Source organism: Coenobita brevimanus, chromosome 80 (assembly GCF_032717465.1).
Source record: "Coenobita brevimanus isolate Jiangsu-jjx chromosome 80, ASM3271746v2, whole genome shotgun sequence".
In the NCBI taxonomy this organism is placed as follows: domain Eukaryota; kingdom Metazoa; phylum Arthropoda; class Malacostraca; order Decapoda; family Coenobitidae; genus Coenobita; species Coenobita brevimanus.
The window spans coordinates 38911260-38931691 of record NC_137033.1 but is presented as its reverse complement, the minus strand read 5'-3'; the positions used below and the strand labels follow the sequence as shown (position 1 = coordinate 38931691).

The 20432-nt window shown below is 39.7% G+C and overlaps 2 protein-coding genes across 2 annotated transcripts in view; both read right to left on the bottom strand.

The window, feature by feature from the left end:
• The window catches only part of LOC145409335 (uncharacterized), a 50874-nt gene extending 43806 nt beyond the window's left edge, over window positions 1-7068 (bottom strand). Inside the window, 2 exon segments of the mRNA XM_080279806.1 lie at window positions 1183-1357; window positions 6822-7068. Of these exon segments, the coding sequence (XP_080135932.1) occupies window positions 1183-1357; window positions 6822-7068 (422 nt within the window).
• Window positions 7069-7271: 203 nt separating this feature from the next.
• LOC145409334 (thyrotropin receptor-like) overlaps window positions 7272-20432 on the bottom strand; it is a 72186-nt gene continuing 59025 nt past the window's right edge. Inside the window, 10 exon segments of the mRNA XM_080279805.1 lie at window positions 7272-7349; window positions 7351-7743; window positions 7745-8575; window positions 8577-8779; window positions 10991-11185; window positions 12377-12387; window positions 13170-13221; window positions 16152-16267; window positions 17490-17660; window positions 20337-20408. Coding sequence (XP_080135931.1) covers window positions 7272-7349; window positions 7351-7743; window positions 7745-8575; window positions 8577-8779; window positions 10991-11185; window positions 12377-12387; window positions 13170-13221; window positions 16152-16267; window positions 17490-17660; window positions 20337-20408 — 2122 coding nt within the window.

The window sequence follows — 20432 nt, the reverse complement described above, 5'->3', positions numbered from 1 at the left end:
AGATCTCACTCGACACCTTCAAGCTCATGACGTCTTTTTCTTGTTACTCCCACACGATTTTGCTCAGCTTAGGAAACTTGAGGGGTTGGATACCAACCTAAATTCACCTCATTACTCCTACTAATCCAAAGTTGGCTAAAATCAACTTGAGGAAACAAGAATACGGTGATCCTTAATAATGCTAAGCTTCCACTCCTGCCCGGCATATTTTAATGTGTTATGGGGACGGCACAGTCAGCTTTACCAGAATCTGCTCTGATTCATTTATTTACTTCCTATTCCGGCCACCACACCTACGCAGCAATACTAGCCGACTGAGCCGTCCCTGCTTACTAGGGCCGGTCACGTGAATTTCTAGTGGATCATTAGTTTTGGACTACACTGTACATCGACTGAATGCGACATGGGATTAATGAGGCTAATGGAGATTACATCAAACAATGAAACTCCTTCAGAGTAGAAGTTTTTCAAAGGCACAACGTGATCATAATGAATGGTTTTACTTATATTTTTAGTAAACCAGCTGGCTGTGTAGTTATAAGAGTCTTTTCCAATAGGAAGGGTTACATTGCCTTCGTTAACTTTTCCGACGGTAATGCGATCTCGACAGATGTATTCATTTTTTATTTCTTATATACGAAAATGCTAGTGAAGGGTCTATAAACTCAGTCCCGTAATTCCCTCCATCGGAATAATAACGTCAGGCATCCAGCGAGATTCAGTTTTATCTTATTTTTTCTTTTTCGTTTTTCATTTTGACGATTTGATCCATGATATTCAGATTTTATTAGTGAACCTAATCATTAAACTTTTATCTAACCCGTACGGCTCTCATTCCTAAAAAAAAAAAAAAAATACAACGGCAAAAAGTTAAAACTGTTATAATAGGGGAAAGTTTTAATACCACTTGTACAGTTCCATAGAGCATCAAATATTACTAGAACAAAGTCACTGGAAATATGAAGAAGTCGCATTTGGAATCTTCTTGCTATTCTCAGAAGGTTTTATTTAGTTTAGTAAAGACCTGTTCTATTGGAGAGTTTGATTAAAGACTTTTTCCGAAACCCTCCAACTTTACTCCGAAGTCTTTCTTGCTTATGCCTGGTGCTGAGTATCGCCTTCTGTAGGATCGGTGCCGATACTGCAACCCAGTAAGGGAACTCACTGGTTATACAAACGTACCTCTCAGCTTTCTTCCTGATTCCCGAAAGACGGCTGATGGCCTGCAGAAAAAGGTCCAACTTCAGCCTGCCTCCACACGACGTCAAGTCCACAGTGAGAGCTGCCCCCCCAACAACAAGAGCAATTTTCTTACTTATAGAACAGGAGTTACATGCAGCCCTCATTAACCTTTCCCCTATTGAGAGAGTTTTCTAAATTAGAGTTAACATAGATTTGCGTCCCCATTTCACTGATTACCTGTTGGTCAATGGTAGGATAATACTGTATCCATTCATCCTTATATAACATTTCTTATTTTTTAGGAATATACTTTACCAACCATATCTTACCAGTAAAACGCCTTTGTCGACGAGGTACGCGCAAAGACATATAAATACGAAAGCAATGAAATATGTCGCCTTACACCCCGAGGATGCCCAGATTAGGCTATATTGATGGCTATCTACCCACCAAGTTTCAATGCCTTTACGACAAACTCCTTGGCCTGTGACCTTCTTATGAGGATTTTCGACATGCTGCACTTTGCGCGTGTCACGTCCCACGATGCACCGCCAGGATGTGATGAAAACTGTCAAAAAAAACAATCTTAAAGAAAGGCGCTATCATACAATGCAAACCATTCAGTGATCGGCCCTGTGGTTGCTGAGATATAAGCTTCGCAAAGCGTTACAGTCCGGCCGAGTCGGGCCGGGCCGGGTTGGGCCACTCGTGTGTGAGAAAATGCCACTACTTGACGAGAGACTCACGAGGGCTTCACCATCGCTCGGTACACCTATATGAGTAACCCAGTCTGTCTGGCAGAGCAAATCCGTCAACACCCGGCAAACAGTCGTCTCTGCAGGCCTGTCCTGTGCAATGAACCAGTGTTCCCCTGCGGCAGACTAGAGCCTCACCACAGAGAGATGTGGGAAGGAGTGTGGAGGTTTTAGGTACGTGGATGGACGCCACATTTGCGTCGCTCCACTCAGTTAACAGGGACACCATAGCAGTCTCTTCATAAGGTGACCTGAGTCCCGTTTTTAGGCGAGACAGTCCCACTTTTTTTACGTCTTTCCCGCCTTTTAAATTGTGACTTAACTTTGTCCCACTTTTTAAGCAAATCATCTTAGATGCCCCCGCTTTTAGAAAATTACTGTTACATTATAGATATAACATAGAAGCTTCTTTTATGAAATTATGATGAAATAGTAAAAATTAAGCATAACCAAACCAAATGAAATAACGAATTGTTAATATAAAGTGTGTAATACTAACCGGTAACTTTGGTCTGGCCAATTCACCGTACCGTATGGTATGTTCGGAATTCGTGTGAGACGTTAGTGTTTGATGAGCAGGAAGGATCAGGGTGAAAGGTGCAGCGCTAGGAATATATAAACACGTGTTTGTGTGTGTGTGTGTGTGTGTATATATATATATATATATATATATATATATATATATATATATATATATATATATATATATATATATATATATATATATATATATATTTAACACATTGGGATCCCAGGGGTGCTGGGCGACGCATTGCACTGGGAGGGCACTAAGCGTACCGCCCTCACGCCTATCTGACTCATAGTCGTGAAACTCATAAGTCCTTACTCAAGAGGTTCCCTACTTTATAAAGACTTGAATAATTCCAGTTCTGTCCACATTCTCTGGACACTGGGCTCCAGTGGGATATATATATATATATATATATATATATATATATATATATATATATATATATATATATATATATATATTGTATACACGTGACAATGTCCCGCGTTTAGCTCCAATAAGTCTGGTCACCTTAATTCTTCATCACTCCATAATTTGGTTCTATAGGTTACCACCATGTGTTGTAAATGGCTTTCTGGGTTATAGGAAACCATTGGGCTTGTCCAGTCAGTGTAGAGTCACCTGAGGAATAATCAGACAGCACTATATCAAGTGAGTAGATGATGGTCGCCATCATCTTCCATCAGCTCCAGCATACGCCGTTACATTTATGTGAATAATATTGCATGGTGCCAGCTAAAATAAGCAAGAAGACGAAGTAGACGAAGTGAGTACAAGAATTTATTCTTTTCAAAGGGACTGTATTTCTTGTATGGGACAATTGCCCCATGAATGGGGCATACATACCTTTGGATGGATTTTTCGAAGAGGAAAGAAATACCTCCTCCATTAATTCCTTCTTGTTGGGGGAGCAGGGGTCCTTAGTTGCATATAGTCTCTTACAGCAGCAGCAAGAAAAAGTCAAAACACGTCATCATGCTGAACATTTTAATCAATGGCTTTTATAGCAGAGATGTGCACATTTATATAGTACTGAAGTCAGGGTACGTTAATATTACAAAATACATATACAATGACGGGCCACAAAATATCCAAATCCACTTCTTTATGAACAATCTATGAAACTCTTCCACAATATTCGGAAATGTTTGTTGGCCTCGAAGAATCATGTCACTGAATTTCCAAAGAACATCGTTCGCTGTCTTGTGCTGTGTGGAAAAAATTGTACAGTGGATGGATATTAACGTCCGCCACCGTGCCTCAGGGAGATAATACTGTGGTTTGAACAAGCTGTATCTTCCCTGTGATTCTCTCTGACTCAGACTGCATTTTTATTTTTTATTGTACGCACAATACAAAAAAAATATGCAATTATTTTGTTATTTAATTTTGCACAAGTGGGACCGAATCATTTTGGAGTTCTCTCCTAGTAAGTAATGGTTTTATCAATGCATCAGTAACGGAGGAACATTATACATACTCCATTCAGAAATGAATCTGTACACTTGATCAAAGCGATATCTGCAAGTTTTCCGTCTTCATACGTGTAATTTGAAGCTGCGAGCAAAACTTTGGAAATCACAAACAACTTCGTATGCAAGTTTTCTTTGTTCCTCTGTTTACCCTCTCTTTTTTTATTTCTTGAAGCATTGTGCAAAATTTTTGAAAAAAATATTTCGTTATTATCTTATCATTAAAATGCATGACTGCCTTTTATCAGCACAAAATACAGATGGAATCTCATTCGCTTTGAAACAGTGGATGATGCACTTTAATATATTCTCTGATAATATCTCATTTTTGTATATAGCTGCTGTTTTCATCTATGCAGCATAAAGAACAAATTTCATACAACACATGAAAATACTCTCGATTCAGTTTATAGTGTTACAATGAATCAGAAAATTCTTGAATTTCTTTTACTTTTAATTCTAAAGCAGTGCATGAAATATTTGAAAATATGCTGCAGGAACTTCTCATATATGACTGTCATCTGCTTTTATTAATATTACGTGCAGAAGGATCTTTATACAGCACACAGAATACAACTTCCTGATCAGAAAAAATTCCTCTGTGGAAAAAACTACCAACAGCAGCAATGCAGGTGTGGAACCCTATCGATCTCTTACTTGGTTGTTGGTAGCCTTTTGATCAAGTGTCACAAAAAAATGGTTTAACGTGATACTTTGTACATATATTAGACTCAGCTTCTTAACTTGGTTCATTCTGTAGTTAATCCTTTTCTTACGAAAGTACAATTACATATTTGGCTTACATTGATAATCACACTGGATAAATATAATAAATAACTTAGACTACGCCATTTAGATGTGTTAATCTGTTTGACTGTATGTAACCAGCAATGATTATAGAATAACAGTCATATAAGTAATGACCTTCAGGTAACCAACAAATACCAATTACAACACTGATAAATTAATGAACTAGATTATATATCTCCTAACTTGTCCAATGAACTCGTATAGGAAGTTTGTTTTATCAATAACAGTGTATCTGCATTACTGTTCAAGCACTCAGTGATCGCTTGGACGAGTATTAATTTTTTTTAAGATACTGTTCACACTATGTTATTAGATATGGCACTTTCACTGCCCAGAGTTAATTTTTTATTAGTTAAGTTTTATTCATTTGTTCACATACCTGAATTGAATATACCGAAGTGGATAACGTAAAAATTTCTTTCCGCATAAAATACCAAAGAAGTACAAATCATTTAGGTCCCCATGGTTTAGGTTATTGTATAATTTAACTACTGATTGGTTTTAAGGGTTGCTACCTTATTTTCACTACCGTAAAAATATAGATATATTTTTTCTCGCATATGAAAAAAAAAGAATAATTTGTAACTTATCAATGATGTATGTGGCATCTTTTCCAGCACCATCGCTTTACTATTTCTTGGGCATCTGCAGATACCTGACCTGAAATGATTAATTTGAGGAATATAGCTACACAGTAGCCACACACAGTAAAATGCACTTAGGCACTCATTCGGAGTCAGCTCTGACATTTCCTGTGAGACATAAATAATAAAGTACAGTCCCTCCTCCTTCAGTCATGTGTTTACAACATGGCGTCAAGTGTCGAGCATTATCTTGAAATCGAGAAATTTGATTTTCAATTTTAGTTACTTCAGCTTTACAACGAGTAAAGTGTCTCCCATGAAGCTGGATATCCTGCTTAACATAAACAAACACACAGTTGCTACACTGCTTGACCCTTGAAGCCTGTCTGTAAGTGTGGAACTGGGGGTTGCTGTAGACTTGATAGCCATCACATCTGCTCACCTCTAATGATTCGTATGGCTAGATTGAAATCGTAGCCAGCGTTACGAACTGAGCTAAAACCTGTTATTCGGCACGAAAAGATGTTTGCTATGATGTATTATGTTTACGTTTTTATTTGGCTTAATTAAGGGAGACGTTTCGAATTCAAGAGGATAAATCATTCGTTTCACTTCGCTACCTGGGGGCTTTCCAAAATTAGAATAATAATATCGTCTAGCAAGCAATAAGAATGTACTGAAAGAAAATCGTCATAGAAGGGGTTAAGGCCGTTGTTCAAAGGATTATTATAATATATAAGAAACAATAAAGAACTTCACTCGTGCAGACTTGATAGGATTCGGAACTTACCAATAAGAGAGATCTTTATTTGATGTAAAACCCCGGGACAGTGACTTCCAATCAGTCAGGGATGGGGGTGGAGGGTGAGGACCTATGGCTTACAGGGATATATGCATTCATCACACAGGATGTGTGCCATATATTATGCTCTTCTCCCAGTCCTCCAGGCGATTTCCTGCGTATGTCAAGGACAGTTCAGTGTTATCAATGTCTACTCTGCATTGTCGCTCTTCCATTTCGTACTCCCACTGCCACACCCTCACGCCCACACCAGTAGAGACACCTGTCCATGCAACACGTAAGATACCGCCAGAAGCAGAATTCTTGTTGAACACCTATTTACGGGTCACACTTGTCTTTTAGAAAAACTAAAATGAGAGGATGGCTTTCTGAGTAATGCATCATCAATTGGAAAGTGTGTTTCCCAATGGTCTCCTGCCACTGACATTTTTCACCAATCAAATCATCATCACTCTCACATTCAACACTCAGTAGAGGCTGAGGACTCTCGCGACTCTCATTCTGATTTTGGCCTTTCACAAGAATTTGTGAAGCATAAAACTGCTGGACTGGTTAAATATATCTTTGCCTGCGGCACTTAGTCCCAGAGGGGAGTAACACGGACGATTCGTGACACTCTTCTTCTGGCTCGGCACCTTTACCAGAGTCACTCTAGTTTAAAATAGTTGGATTGGTTAAATTTACCTTTGTCTACTTCACAGATTCCAGAGACAGACTCAGATCCAGCGTGGTCATCAGAAACCTGAAGTGTTGGAATATTTAGATTGGTGATGCAGAGAAGTTCTGTTTTGGGAGAAGACTCAATACTGCAAGTGGCCCTCAGAAGAAAGAAATGCGAAGGGCTTGTGACAAAAGGAGGCTGTGGAAGGAGTGTGAGACTAACACATCTCGCCCCAGGTGTGCCATTTACAAGTTGTTGTAAATGATGCATCGGTATCTTTAACTGTGTCCAACCTTAAATTCCTTACTCTCAAAGTCTTTTTACGGAGTGAGATGAAGGTGGAACTAGTTTTACGTGGAATTATGAGCTACAGTCAGGCCTGTCATGGGACAACGAGAGGACTTAGATATTCTTTTGAAGCCTCAGTTTGCCTCGTCTTCACAACTGTCTTCGCTCATAGAGCACAAGACAGGTTATCTTGAAAGTGGATGCAAAGGACAAGGTTTATCACCAAGGAGACTTGTGTGGGTTTTTTTAGGTGTATAAATCTCAACGTTCTACAGCTCCTTGCCTCTGTAAGCATGGTTTGATCCTTACGGTTGAAGTTGTAGGAGGTGATTGTTGTGCAGCTGTGCCAGGCTGCTGCCTCACCAGCAGTGCTTGGTGATGGGGAGTGATCTGTCTCGCTGCTACCTGAGTGTGAATCTCCCCTCCACGATCTCGCAGGGAGCCAAGCCTCAACGCCGTGACTGCATCAGCTTTATTTAGGCCTCGAGAACCGCTGCTTGATATATCAGAAGACACTGAGGACCTGGAAAAACGCCATGTGGATGTTGAAGCAGTGGTGGCTGAAGAGTCATTGCGAGAAGAAGAAAGGTTGCTGTCCTGCGAAGGCTTACGGGACAGGTACCACGAGCTGTGTCGTCCGCGGTCCAGGAGCCTTATAGGACATAACTGATTGACCTTTACGCCATGTGTCTGACCACGAACAACTGTATGTCTCGCAAGAAACACATGTATCATGTTTATTCTTCATCGCATGCTTACCCTGCTGGCACATGTACTCCCCAGCAGAGTTAACTTCTTCAGCATCCCTATGGCAGAAAATATACTTCAGTGTTGATATACGAAAGTGATGGCGGAGCTTAGTTGGCTCTTGAGTGTTTTGGCAGCGACGAGCCTGGTTCTCCTTTTGCCAGGAGTTATCCAGTGCGCTGTTGGTGTTGGCCGGAGTCTGGCGGTTGCTAAAATTTGAGGAATGACGACAACGGCCAATTCCTCTTGTTACACGAGATTCTTCTATGGTTTTACAAAGCATTACACAATCTTTTTTAAACTGCTTTGTTAAGAGAGCATACAAAAATGGATTACAACAAGAATTAAATGGAAGAATAAACACAGTGAACACTTTAGCCTCTTCTAGGGATACTAACTGTAAGCCAAAGGCAGCCGTGAGAGAGAAAAAAGCAATTGGAGCCCAGCATATGAAGTCAGTAAAAACAAGAAGTGCCATCCTCTTGGCAATTCTTGAATCATTTGTATTCCAGGCCTGTGATCCTCGAATTGCACAATATATCTTGAGGTAACAACCCATAAGTATCACGAATGCCACTCCATTGATGAACATGAGAAACACTACATATGCCAGACCAGCACCTTTTGTCTCAATGGGCAGACACACTGCGAACTTGCGATAATCTGAGACGCCAACGAGAGGTAAAAGCGCTAAAGTAGAGGCAAAGACCCAGCCGAAAATCATGACGTATACAGCATGGCGGGAGGGACAGGCGCTTGTTAAGGTGCATTGCATGTGTGATGGCATAATTGCGTTCTAAAGTGATGACGGTGAGAGTGTAAATGGACAACTCGCTGCTCAACACACCAAGGAACCCGGCCGCTTGGCATCCCACCGACGTCTGCCAGGGGATGGCATACATGTGAAACTCCCCAAGCGTTGATGCGTCCACCACAGCCAGCATTCCTGCAATAACATCATTTACTATTAGGATCGTATTCTAAATGGATCTGGAGATATTAGCAACCTCTCTCTCATAGCAATGTATTCAGCAAATATTTCTAGTACGCTACTGATGTCAACTATGCCAATATTAAAACTATGCACATAGCATAGAAGCTCTGGTGTAATATGCACACACACACACACACACACACACACACACACACACACACACACACACACACACACACACACAGCAAGTGCACTACAGGACTTCTCCACCCACAGTTCGGCCCTTAAGCCTGTCAGTCAGAGGACGTATTAGCTTAGTTTATTCTTACTACCTCTGCACGATTTTATTACGTTCAAGAAGGAATTTTAAAACTAGGGAAGGGGTTAGATTTTACTTTCTCTGACCCCTTCATTTCAGAAGTGGATAAAACAATGTTCAGGTAACAAGGCTAAACCAACATAATACGTAACCTGATTCGTGGGTCTAAGTTATTTCCAGATTCAAAGAGACTGGTGTAATCTCATGCAATGATGACTTTTTAAAAGGGTTTTCCAAACCAAAGTGAGTTCCTACAAGCAGAGTTAAATCGTCTGTTGTAAATTGGAATAAAGAAATGGGCATCTACATCACAGACGTGGAACGTGTCCTCGAGAGCAAGGTTGTATTTTTGATCATCTTCGGCTACATTTGGGTCTTTGAAAAATGGATGGTACAACAGGAAGAGCAATATTCCGAAGAATTTAAAATGGGTACGACATCCCATAATCGGCATATTAGCTGAAATATATACATATTTTCTGTTCTTGCCTAGCGGAAATCTTTCTGGCATTTTTCGGTTATATTTGGCTGGGGGAAGAGTGTGGTACCACTGAAAGCAATATTCATGACAATTTCAAGATAGTATGACACGACACTACTGGTTCAATAGCTGAAAAGAAGATAATGGTTCTTCATGCAGGGAAATTTTACAAGCCATAATGGGGTAGGAATTTATAAACCAAAATTCGAGTGAAGTATAATCTCGTTCGCTTCGCTCTCTTGAACAATCAAATATCAAGTTCCTTATTCTGGGCCAAAAACGTTATTTGCGATAGTCTTTAACACTTATCTGTGAACTAGCTTCTTCTGTAGCATAACAATATAGTCTGACATTAGATAAAAATACTTGAACTAAATATGTCCTAAAAGACTTTACCGACACGTAATTAGATGTAGGAAAGTGTCCCGTTCAATGTGTTGTGGTTAAAATACTGCTGCTGCTTCTGATAATGATAAATCTATTCCTGTGCATAAAGAAGACGGAAGTAGATTTGATATTTTGATGATGATGATATGGAAAATGATGACGACTGTGCTTTCTTTCTCTGCTTTTAAATCCTGCCTCACACAATCAATGGGTGGAAATTAAAGCTGGGTGATAATGGCCACGATATTGATGATGGTTAACTATACTGACCTAAACGGAGTCCTAAGTCAGGATGGATCAAAATGGTGATGAGAATGGGATGCTGACGATAACACTGACAGTGATGATAATACTAATGATGACGATAACGAAAACAATGACGACGAAGAACTACACTAATCTGTGTTAGAGAGTCATGATGAAGTCAGGGAGTGTCAAATCAGCGACAAGAAACCTGTGATAGGAATGATTATGATAATGATAATGACAGTGATGATGATGTTGACAGTGATGTTGATGATGATGAAGTCAGCATGGGCCACGTTGATGGCTTATTAATGATGATGATGATGGTGAATATACTAATCATGATGATGATGATGAGGATGATGGGCCAGCATTCTGACAAGGAACTAATCATTTGATATAATGAGGGTGGGACTAATGCTGCTGCTGATGATGATGGTGATAATGCTCTAGATATAGGTGGATGAAGAAGTCAGCGAAGGTTAGGTCTAAGTACGATGATGACAAAGATGATTTCAGTGACGTTGATGATAATGATACTAACAGGGACGATAATGCAGTAAGCGAGGGCCTGGCTGATGTGGAGCAGTCAATGAAAATGATGAAGATAAAAATATTGATATGAAGGCACTGGCGATGGTGACTGTAATTATAATGATGGTGATGCTGACTACAGCTGTGCTGTAGAAGTCAGCGAGGGTCAGGTTGGTGATAAAGAATCGATAATGTGATACTAGTGATATTAATAATGATGATGATGATGATGATGATGATGATGGGTTATACTAACCTAGATACAGTCCCATGAAGAAGTCAGCAAGAGCCAGGTTGGCGACGAGGAACCTTGGCACGTCCATCTTGGCCCTGGCGAATAAGAGCACCACCACCACCGTACCGTTGCCCAACAGTGCCAACAGGAACACCACCCACACACCACACCGCAGCGTCCACCAGTCGAACAGATCCACACACGGCATAAATGGGCCTGAGAGGTGTATTTGGGACAAAAGCTGAATTATATAAACACACAACACCCATCACACGTAACCCTATGATATTCAAACACATTCAGGAACTTCCCCAAACACACCCACACACCTCACCGCAGCGTCCACCAGTCGAACAAGTTTATGGACGGCATGACTGAGAGGGGGAGGGGGTGGAGGGGTACAACTAATGAATTATATGCTGGACAGTGATGTGGACACTGGTGTGCACTGAATACAGCACCAGGAATCACACAGCAACAGCACCCATAACCGAAACTGCAGCGTCTATCAGTCGAATAGGTCCATGCAGGGAATGAAAGGCCCTATTTTTCCTTGTGTTTATACCCGCGCGAGAACAGGTATTATGCTTTATTCGACGTGTGTGTGTGTGTGTGTGTGTGTGTGTGTGTGTGTGTGTGTGTGTGTGTGTGTGTGTGTGTGTGTGTGTGTGTGTGTGTGTGTGTGTGTGTATGTGTGTGTGTGTGCTGACAGGATAATTCAAGTAGTTTTGATCCGATATTAAACGAATTTTAGTGGAAATGTTTAGGATATGGCAAGAATGGCGGTATTTGATTATGAGAATAATCACTCACATGTGAATGTCAGAGCCCGAGGACAAATGCTCCAACCTTGTAACTAACTTTAATTCGATGTAGACCAAACTTTGTGGAGTAAATGGGAGTCAGCCAAGGATGAAGAAATTTGATTTTGAAAACAATTAGTCAAAGGCCAAGGATAAAGAGGTAAGATCAACTCGAACAGTTTTGATCCCAACTAAACCAATTTTGGTCTACACGCTGAACATCGCTTGCAAAGACGATGTACAGTAAATCAGAGAATAATCGGTCGAGGATCAAGATCACACGGCAAAGTCAAATGCTTGGCCCTTACACCAGTTGCAGAAGGGGAGTGTTTCATTCCCAGAGTGCTCCCTCTTGTTTCTCTCCTCAAGTACCAATTAATTTTCCTGCTTAACAGGCGGCCTAATGACAGCTTTAGCAAACTGGACAAACACATACATTCACAATGCATAGATATATTTGCCGATTTAATACCGGTAATACTTATAAATGACTGTGATTCTATATGCAGTCTTTTATGTTATATATAATACCAAATGAAAATGGAGAAGGGGATATCCCATTTAGTTTTAAGACCAAAGGGGTCCCTAAAATATTTTCCTGAACACAGGGGTCCCCTGGGGAAAAAACGGTTGAGAACTACTTGTGTTCGGCAGTAAGGCGCTCCACCTGGATGGGGTCTGTAAGGGTTCACCTCCGAGGAGTGTGTGGGGTTTGCTGCTTTGGGTCGAGCAAGGCCCCTCTCTCGCCTTCAGTGTTGAAAGTGAGTTGCTTGGACCCGGACCCCTACATTTATGACTGGGCAGGGCAAAGGAAGGTCTGGATGACAGATATCTATCGATCTATCTGTATACCTAGGCTGCTTCCCCCAAAGAAAGGGAGGTAGCCGAAACAGAACGACACACTCTCAATTTATTTATCCACACACACACATTTATTAGTATCTTATATCCTCACCACACCACACCGCACAAGGGTCAACTGCGCAGTGCAATCAGGGCCAGACAGCAGAGCTAGCTGGTTTACCCCTGTCACATCATAATGGACCCATCCCCTTACCCACACCTGACCTGATCAGCTGATCAGACCTAGTGTGGGAGAATATCCCTTCAGGGCCGCGTCATCAATTATTCATTAACAATTTCCCTCCAATCATGAGACAGATAGATACAGGAAACAGAAATAATAGTGACTCTGCTACTGTTTGTTCAGAGATACATTCACACCCAAGCATGATATTACTGCACTACTACTGTCCTGGCTAAAACTAGGAGTATGCCTTTACACTGGGTGGGCTGGGTGAGCTAGACAGACACTAACCTGGCAGCGGTTGGCAGGTAATATGGTGTGTAGGGGTGTGGGCAGGGTCCAGTGTAGTGGAGACACTCAAAGCAGCTGCAGGAAGTCACCAGCCAGGTTAGCCCATATGGTCGCAAAGTTGGTCTGGGTACCTATTGGGTCACACGACAAGACAGAAAGGATGTGGGGAAAAGTAATTAAGTCAAAAGTCATACGTGAATGAAGTACATTTGAGGTCACAAGTCCATGGTACAGTGGCTGGCACATTAGGCTTTGTTTTTTATTAGCTCTCAAAGCTTTCTAGAATCTCTCTTTTTTTTTTCTTGCTAATCCACTTCGGTATTCTGTCTCTTTCAATAAAGTACCTCTTCGTTATTGATAAAAATTCGCAATATTAATATACACGAAAGTGTTAACATGACACATGCAGAATTAAAAGATAAGGGAGCGGTGCTACGATGCTTCCAAAGCTTATGATAATATGGGATACTGTGTAGGCAGTAACATAGTTATGCGTTTCTGAAAGTCATTGTGTGTCTCCTGAATGGCCTGAAATGTCCTCTCAGCAGTGGTCAAACTAAATTCCTGACATACCTCGTGCTTAAAAGCCTCTGTACCTGGAACTATTAAACTCAACTTTACATGCACGAAAACAGTAATACCAAACCCTACAGCAGTGGAATGAAATAACGATGTTCTGCTAATCCCAGCTGTGAAAATATGGATAAGTCAGAGTCAATAAATACATGCTCGCACCTCAAAAATAAATTTTCAAATATATCTGAATGTGTACAGATATCACTGGCCATTATTATTTTTTTTTTAGTTTCATCATATGACTAGTGTCTACTAGACCCACACTATGCCATACTTTATGTCTGTCTTGTCATGTCAGACATTGGGTTCTCACATTGCCTTTTTTTTCCATTACTGTTACCTTGGTCATTTTGTTAAACCTTACTTTCATAAATAAGTGCATCCTTGCTACTTTCATACAATTTTGCATAGTTCAGAAGTTGCCTCCGTAATAAAGTCTGTTTAGCTCAATACTGTCGTCTAAAGATATCGTAGCAATCATGACCAAGGAAGAGGTTATCCATCTTTTTTTTTTTTTTGTCCCTGCATTTACGATTCTCATTAATAAGCCCTAAACTCTTATGCCAACTTTGTTTTTCTCTTTGTTATCATTATTTGCAAAAGGTACTTGTTAAATCTTGCCAATCCTTGCAACTAATAATTCAAGTCATAGCAACATAATGATTAAACCACTGTTGGTCAACAGTCGCTTTTTGAAGTTCGCCAACCTTTGGCTGGCACAACTTTAAGTGTGTGTGTGTGTGTGTGTGTGTGTGTGTGTGTGTGTGTGTGTGTGTGTGTGTGTGTGTGTGTGTAATTTTTCTATACAATACTACTGAAAAATGAATGTTGAATGCTTCAAATAGTTCCACTGTCACCATATGCTATTAACAACCCACACATTAACCCAACAACCTGGACATACATCAAATGATACTCCAAGGAGAATTGTTGCAAACATCATATTCAGCATACTATGTAAAACTAAAAACTTAAGTCGTTGCTCTTTTCTCTAAGCTGGTTACAGCTGAGCTATTATTATCTGCATACCTATATTTGAATATGCCACTTCTATTCCATACTCATCAAGCCAGACTTTGATGAAATTAAAATATAATGGTATTTTTCCTCTTGCTCAAAAGCGCTTAACTTTATGACACTGCAGCAAGTAAACTATGACACAAATCGTCCTAAGAACTGATACATACAATTTATCACATCCTCTGTGAATCAGTTTTAAAAATTCATTTTGAGATAATAATAATAATAATAATAATAATAACCTTGCACACCAGGAGCACAGCAGAATATATATATATATATATATATATATATATATATATATATATATGAGAGAGAGAAGGAGAATGTCATCCCTTTCATTTACCTCAGCCGTTTTTACGTTATTCATTTTCATTACGCCAATTAATGTCCTAATAAGGACAAAACATGCCATCTGTTGCCGTCTTGTCATAGATGTTGGTACTGTAATATTTCCAAAGTTGCTTCTCTATACCAACACAGAAATCAATATATTTTCATTATCCTGATTATTCGTTCATGACATGAAACTTCTTAGTTTATATAAGTTGCTTTTTCTGAATAAAATTGGAAAAAGTGTGTAAACAAACAGTGGCTTAAGTATGTATCTAAAGTATTATTAATCTGAAAACTTAATTTTACAGTAGTCAATATGATGCTTGCTTACAGTTAAGATAACTGGCTGAAAGCTGATTACGTTCTGGGTACACATTGTCACTGGTTGAAAGATGATGTTTGTTACAGGAGGAAATGCCACAGCTTTTAGTTTACCCTGTCCTAAGAGAAGCTTCGTAGATAAAATCCGTTTGTAAAAGTGTCCAATTAGAGTATGAAAAATAAATGTTCCTGGTATATGGTAAGGGAGCAGGAGTTGGGTTAGGTTCATCGTGAGTTCTGGAGTATTTTTTTTTTTTTTAATTAGGACTCTTAACATCAAGATTTACAAGAAAAGAAGGAAGTTATTCATTTTGTGAGTAAGAAGGAGAAATTAAACATTTGTGCAGTAGCAGTATATATATGTTTTCAGTGTCGAACCATCAGCTCAATCAGAGAGAGAGAGAGAAACTAAAATACAGATTTGTGTGTTGGCGAAGGCAAGAAGAAACTTTTGTATGAATATGACCTGTAGAAAGATGACGCACTTGAATCATTAAGGCAGTATAACTACTGCAAATGCTAACTTTAGAGATGTGTTGCTAAAACCGAGCTCAAGTGTGGACAAGACTCCAGATTTTGACGAAAATTTCTGAAACATGCGATAAGTATGGGCCATGTCTGATTTTTCCATACAGCTGCTGACAACACTCTTTACTATAGGATGCAGGATGATCACATTTATTTAGATACAGTTATTCTATAGATGGCCACGCAGAAATGCAGGTCTTGCTTAAACTTTCACGCACTTAGTTGCAATAATAATGCAACAGTAAGTTGCAATTCATAAATAATAACGCTTCTGACTCACCGGTTTCAGGCCAGATACTGGACACATTCCATATGGTTGGGTCGAGGTCCTGCAGATCCTCCACATCAAACACCACGTCCTCCTGGATCCGAGGCTGCTCCTCACTCACACTCAGGCTGTAGAGTCGGAAAGTATCTTCTAAGCAGTGTAGCATAGTATGTTTTTAGGAAGAATATAATACTTGCTGCTGCTACTTATTCATAGCTAGAGTTTCATGGATCTTGGACTTCTCATTCACAGTCAGGTTGCAGGCCCAAAAGTCTACCAAACTAGATGAAAAGTCGCTCCCTGAGCTTTATAGTCTTTTGTATGTAGTATAATAAATTCTGCCGATTTGTACAGTTACTTCTGAGCACTACAATATGTCTCTCTTAAGCAGTATAAAGAATCTCATAACAAGTACATAGTCTCTCCTAAGTTGAATTATAAACTGTCTCCTAACCTGCACTAAATAATGTGAGGATAGCTAAATTAAAATGCTCCTTACTGACACGTAAGTTGAATGGACGTGATTTTCACAACCTAACCTTAAATAAAGGTTATCAGCATTATGAAAGGGAAGACGTGTTCCCCTGAAATTAAATATTCCATTCCGAGGTGAAGTAACCTACGATACAACAGGCACAAGAAAGGACATTTACCCCATAAGAGATCACCTTTCTATTTGTCAAAATTCAAGATTTACATTATCGCTTTACAGACAGCTTCAAAGTATGAAACTAGAGTTGTCCATCGTAGAATTCCAGGACTTGATTCCCAGGGACCTGGTGGCTTTGCTTGCCTTACTCAAGCAATATTTTTTACCCTCTTCCTCTCTCCCCATCCTCCTTTAATGATAATACCCATCCTCAGCTCAACAAACCGTCAGTGTAGTGCACTACCAAGTGGAAGAGAGTAACGTATGTATGAATGCACTTTTTCTTTTAATTTCATTATTATTGTTTTCATATGCGTGTGCAATGCAAGGAAAACCGCCGAAGGGAGAAATAATTCAAATACATAACATACATGCGAAAACCTCGACATATGTACATTTTTGTGTAATATTAAAGAAGTATGAGTTTGTGGTTAACCTGAGGAAGGGACAGCAAGTGGTAGACGTATGAGAGGATCAGACTATTGCTCCGGGGAGAGCAGTTTTAAGATATCTTTGAAGCTACCACCATAATGAACCGAAAAAATTAAACAAAAAGTGTTATTGACCAATCTGAGGAAGGGACGTCTGTGACTGGTACATGATGGTGTTGGACTGTGGCCCGTAGGAAATCAGTAGTAGGATCCTGGGTACACAGGAGCCTAAGAGTATTAATATACAGGTAATGCATTCTAATGACCAACCTGAGGAATGGGCAGCAGTGGTAGGCGTATGAAAGTGTCAGACTGCGGACCTTCGGGAAATTATCTGGAGCAGGGAACTCTCTCAGGTAGCGGTTGTTGTGCACTTTGATGGCCACGGCGCCCTCCAGCCCGCGTGTTGGCAGCTCCGGGAACATGTTGCTGCCCAAGTTTCTGCATTGGGGAACACCTGTACTCATACAAGGGCTACAGATGTTGCCCTCCAAACATAGAGAGGTTACAAGTACTTGTATTGATATATTAATTTATACTTCGCTGCACTCACATTATAACTTTGGAAACATGTTGCTGCCCAGGTTGCTGCACCAGGAACAACTCGATTCATAAAGGAGCTACATGTACTCATACAGGTGCTGACACGGGACTACACTCACGTAGATGCTAACTAATAAATGACTACACTCACAGATGCTGACTGGCACATGACCGTACTCACACAGCAACACTGGTAGAATGTGGTTGCCCAGCTTGCTGCAGCAGGAAATAATTCCACTCATACAGGGGATACAAGTTCTGTTGACACTCACACGGGAGTCATAGGTACTCAAAGAGATGCTGACACATGAATACACGTCTTACACAGATGATGATTTATACTGACTGCATTTACACAGCAGCTGTAGGAGGATATGGTTTCTGGGACAATGGTGTTAAAGGTGGTGATCGCTTAGAGAAATGGTCTGCTGTCTTAAAGGACGCATGTTTGATCCCACACTGAGACAAATAATTTTGCTAAAATAGACTTTACTTGTCTTCCACACTACCCACAAACATATTAGAAACATACTTAATACAGTCACACCAGTTCAAAATGACACAGTTCTTGCTTGTATTCAATATGGACGGTGAGGAAAACCAGATGTTAACCGGCACATGACTAGACGCACTCTGATGATCATTATTACATGATTGCTCTCATACAGTTGCTACAGAAATAAATTGCTGCCCAGTGGCTAGATTCACTGACAAACTTTCAATCAACATATGATTTGTTATTCCAGGAAGAAGAAGGAAAAAAGGATACACTAACTCCCCATCTCTCATGTTCTTCCTCTAATAAGAAACGCAAGTTATGACAGAGGATCAATTGTATATCAGCAAATCCCACCCCCTCGTTGATGTATCACGGAACAAGTCCAGTCAATAAGGTGCTGCAGACTTAGACAACCTACTGCGTTCACAAAGATGCTATAGATGCTAACAGGTGACAGCACTGGTACATATAAACAGGTTGAAGATGGTAACACGTGACAGTCCATGAACAGGTGCAGGCAACCAACACATACCTCCCTGCATATGTACAGTTAAATAAAAACTCTCTCTCTCTCTCTCTCTCTCTCTCTCTCTCTCTCTCACACACACACACACACACACACACACACACACACACACACACACACACACACATATATATATATATATATATATATATATATATATATATATATATATGAAAGAAAAGTGGATTCCTGAAGGACAAGCAGTTTTTCAATCCTCCCTTCCAGAATCTATCTCAGCCTAAAGTTTTATTAGAACCATGGAAGGTTAACTACTTCACTGCAATGACTTCTGTTTATTGATTATTTTTGCTGCTCCAAGACAATTATATTTAGATTACAGAGATTTTTTTTTTTTTTTAGTTCAAGAGGTTGGATACACTCATTATTAATCTCTTCAGTAGTAGATGACTATGTTATACTCAATGATGTCGTCCAAGGTCAGTAAGAGCGAAAATTTCAAAGTCAATATAGTGACGAAGTTAGGGTAATTACTGTAAAAAAAAAAAAAAAAAGTACAGGTAGTCCATATACTGCACAACCCAGTTCTCGTGTGTTTCGAGAACGGCTTGGTCAGCGTTACCAGTGTCTACCTGTATCATTTTTTGTTTCCCATATCACCTTCATGCTATGCAGCGTCTGCTATTTAAAGTTCAACTACTGCATGGTTAACTAATAATTTCATGAACCAGCCAAAACGTCCTCGCTTTCTCACAAAAGCAGACTGAGCCGTAGCCGTCCCAGCAACACACGAAAACGAAGAGCATAACATACGGACCGCCCTTTATAATGGAGTGGTTAGATTCTTTGGAAATGAAAAGAAAGCAGAGGAGATGAGATGACAGAACATAATGGAAAATTTTATGGAACATGACAAAATCTATGAAATGGAAAGAGTAGTAGAAATGATTATGTTATAAGAGTTAGAATACGAAAAGTAATTAATGAGAAGAAAAGGGATCTGTTAATGTCAGGGATTGGATGCAGTAAGTGAATGGAATGAAGTGAATAATTTAGAGAATGAACAGAATAATGGGATGGGTAAAGTAATGGAATTAAGTGAAAAATAGAAGGAAAGAGAATATGTTGCATACAATACCATTACAGAATACCTAAATATAATCGAAAAGATCAAAATAATGGAATGATACTGAAACTGAATATGTAGAACACTAGAAAGAAATTTTTAGATTATTATAATGGATATAATAAACCGCATTACAGTGATGTTATTGACTGGAAAAAACGGTGTCATAGATAAAACCGGAATAATACTGCACTGGATGTTCACAATGCCCTCCTGGGCTTAGAAAGTTTTATTGGGTGTAAATGGCTAAACAGATTAGGGTGCAGTTTTCTTTATGAAATGGTTAGTCGACTTTTTTTTTTTTTTAGTTTAAATACTGCATCTCAGTATGTATTACAAGCTAAGACAAAAAAAACAAAAAAAAAAAGGCGATTTACTCTTTCAAACAGGAAAAAAAGCATCCCTAAACACAGTAGGACTTTGTGGATACACTTTGTACTGGAAAAGAGAGAAAATGATACTTACATGTCCTCGAGGCTCAGTAGTGGTAGGAAGGCTTCAGGGTGGATGCTAGTGATAACATTCTCCTCCAGTTGTCTGTCGAGGAAATATCTGTAGCGT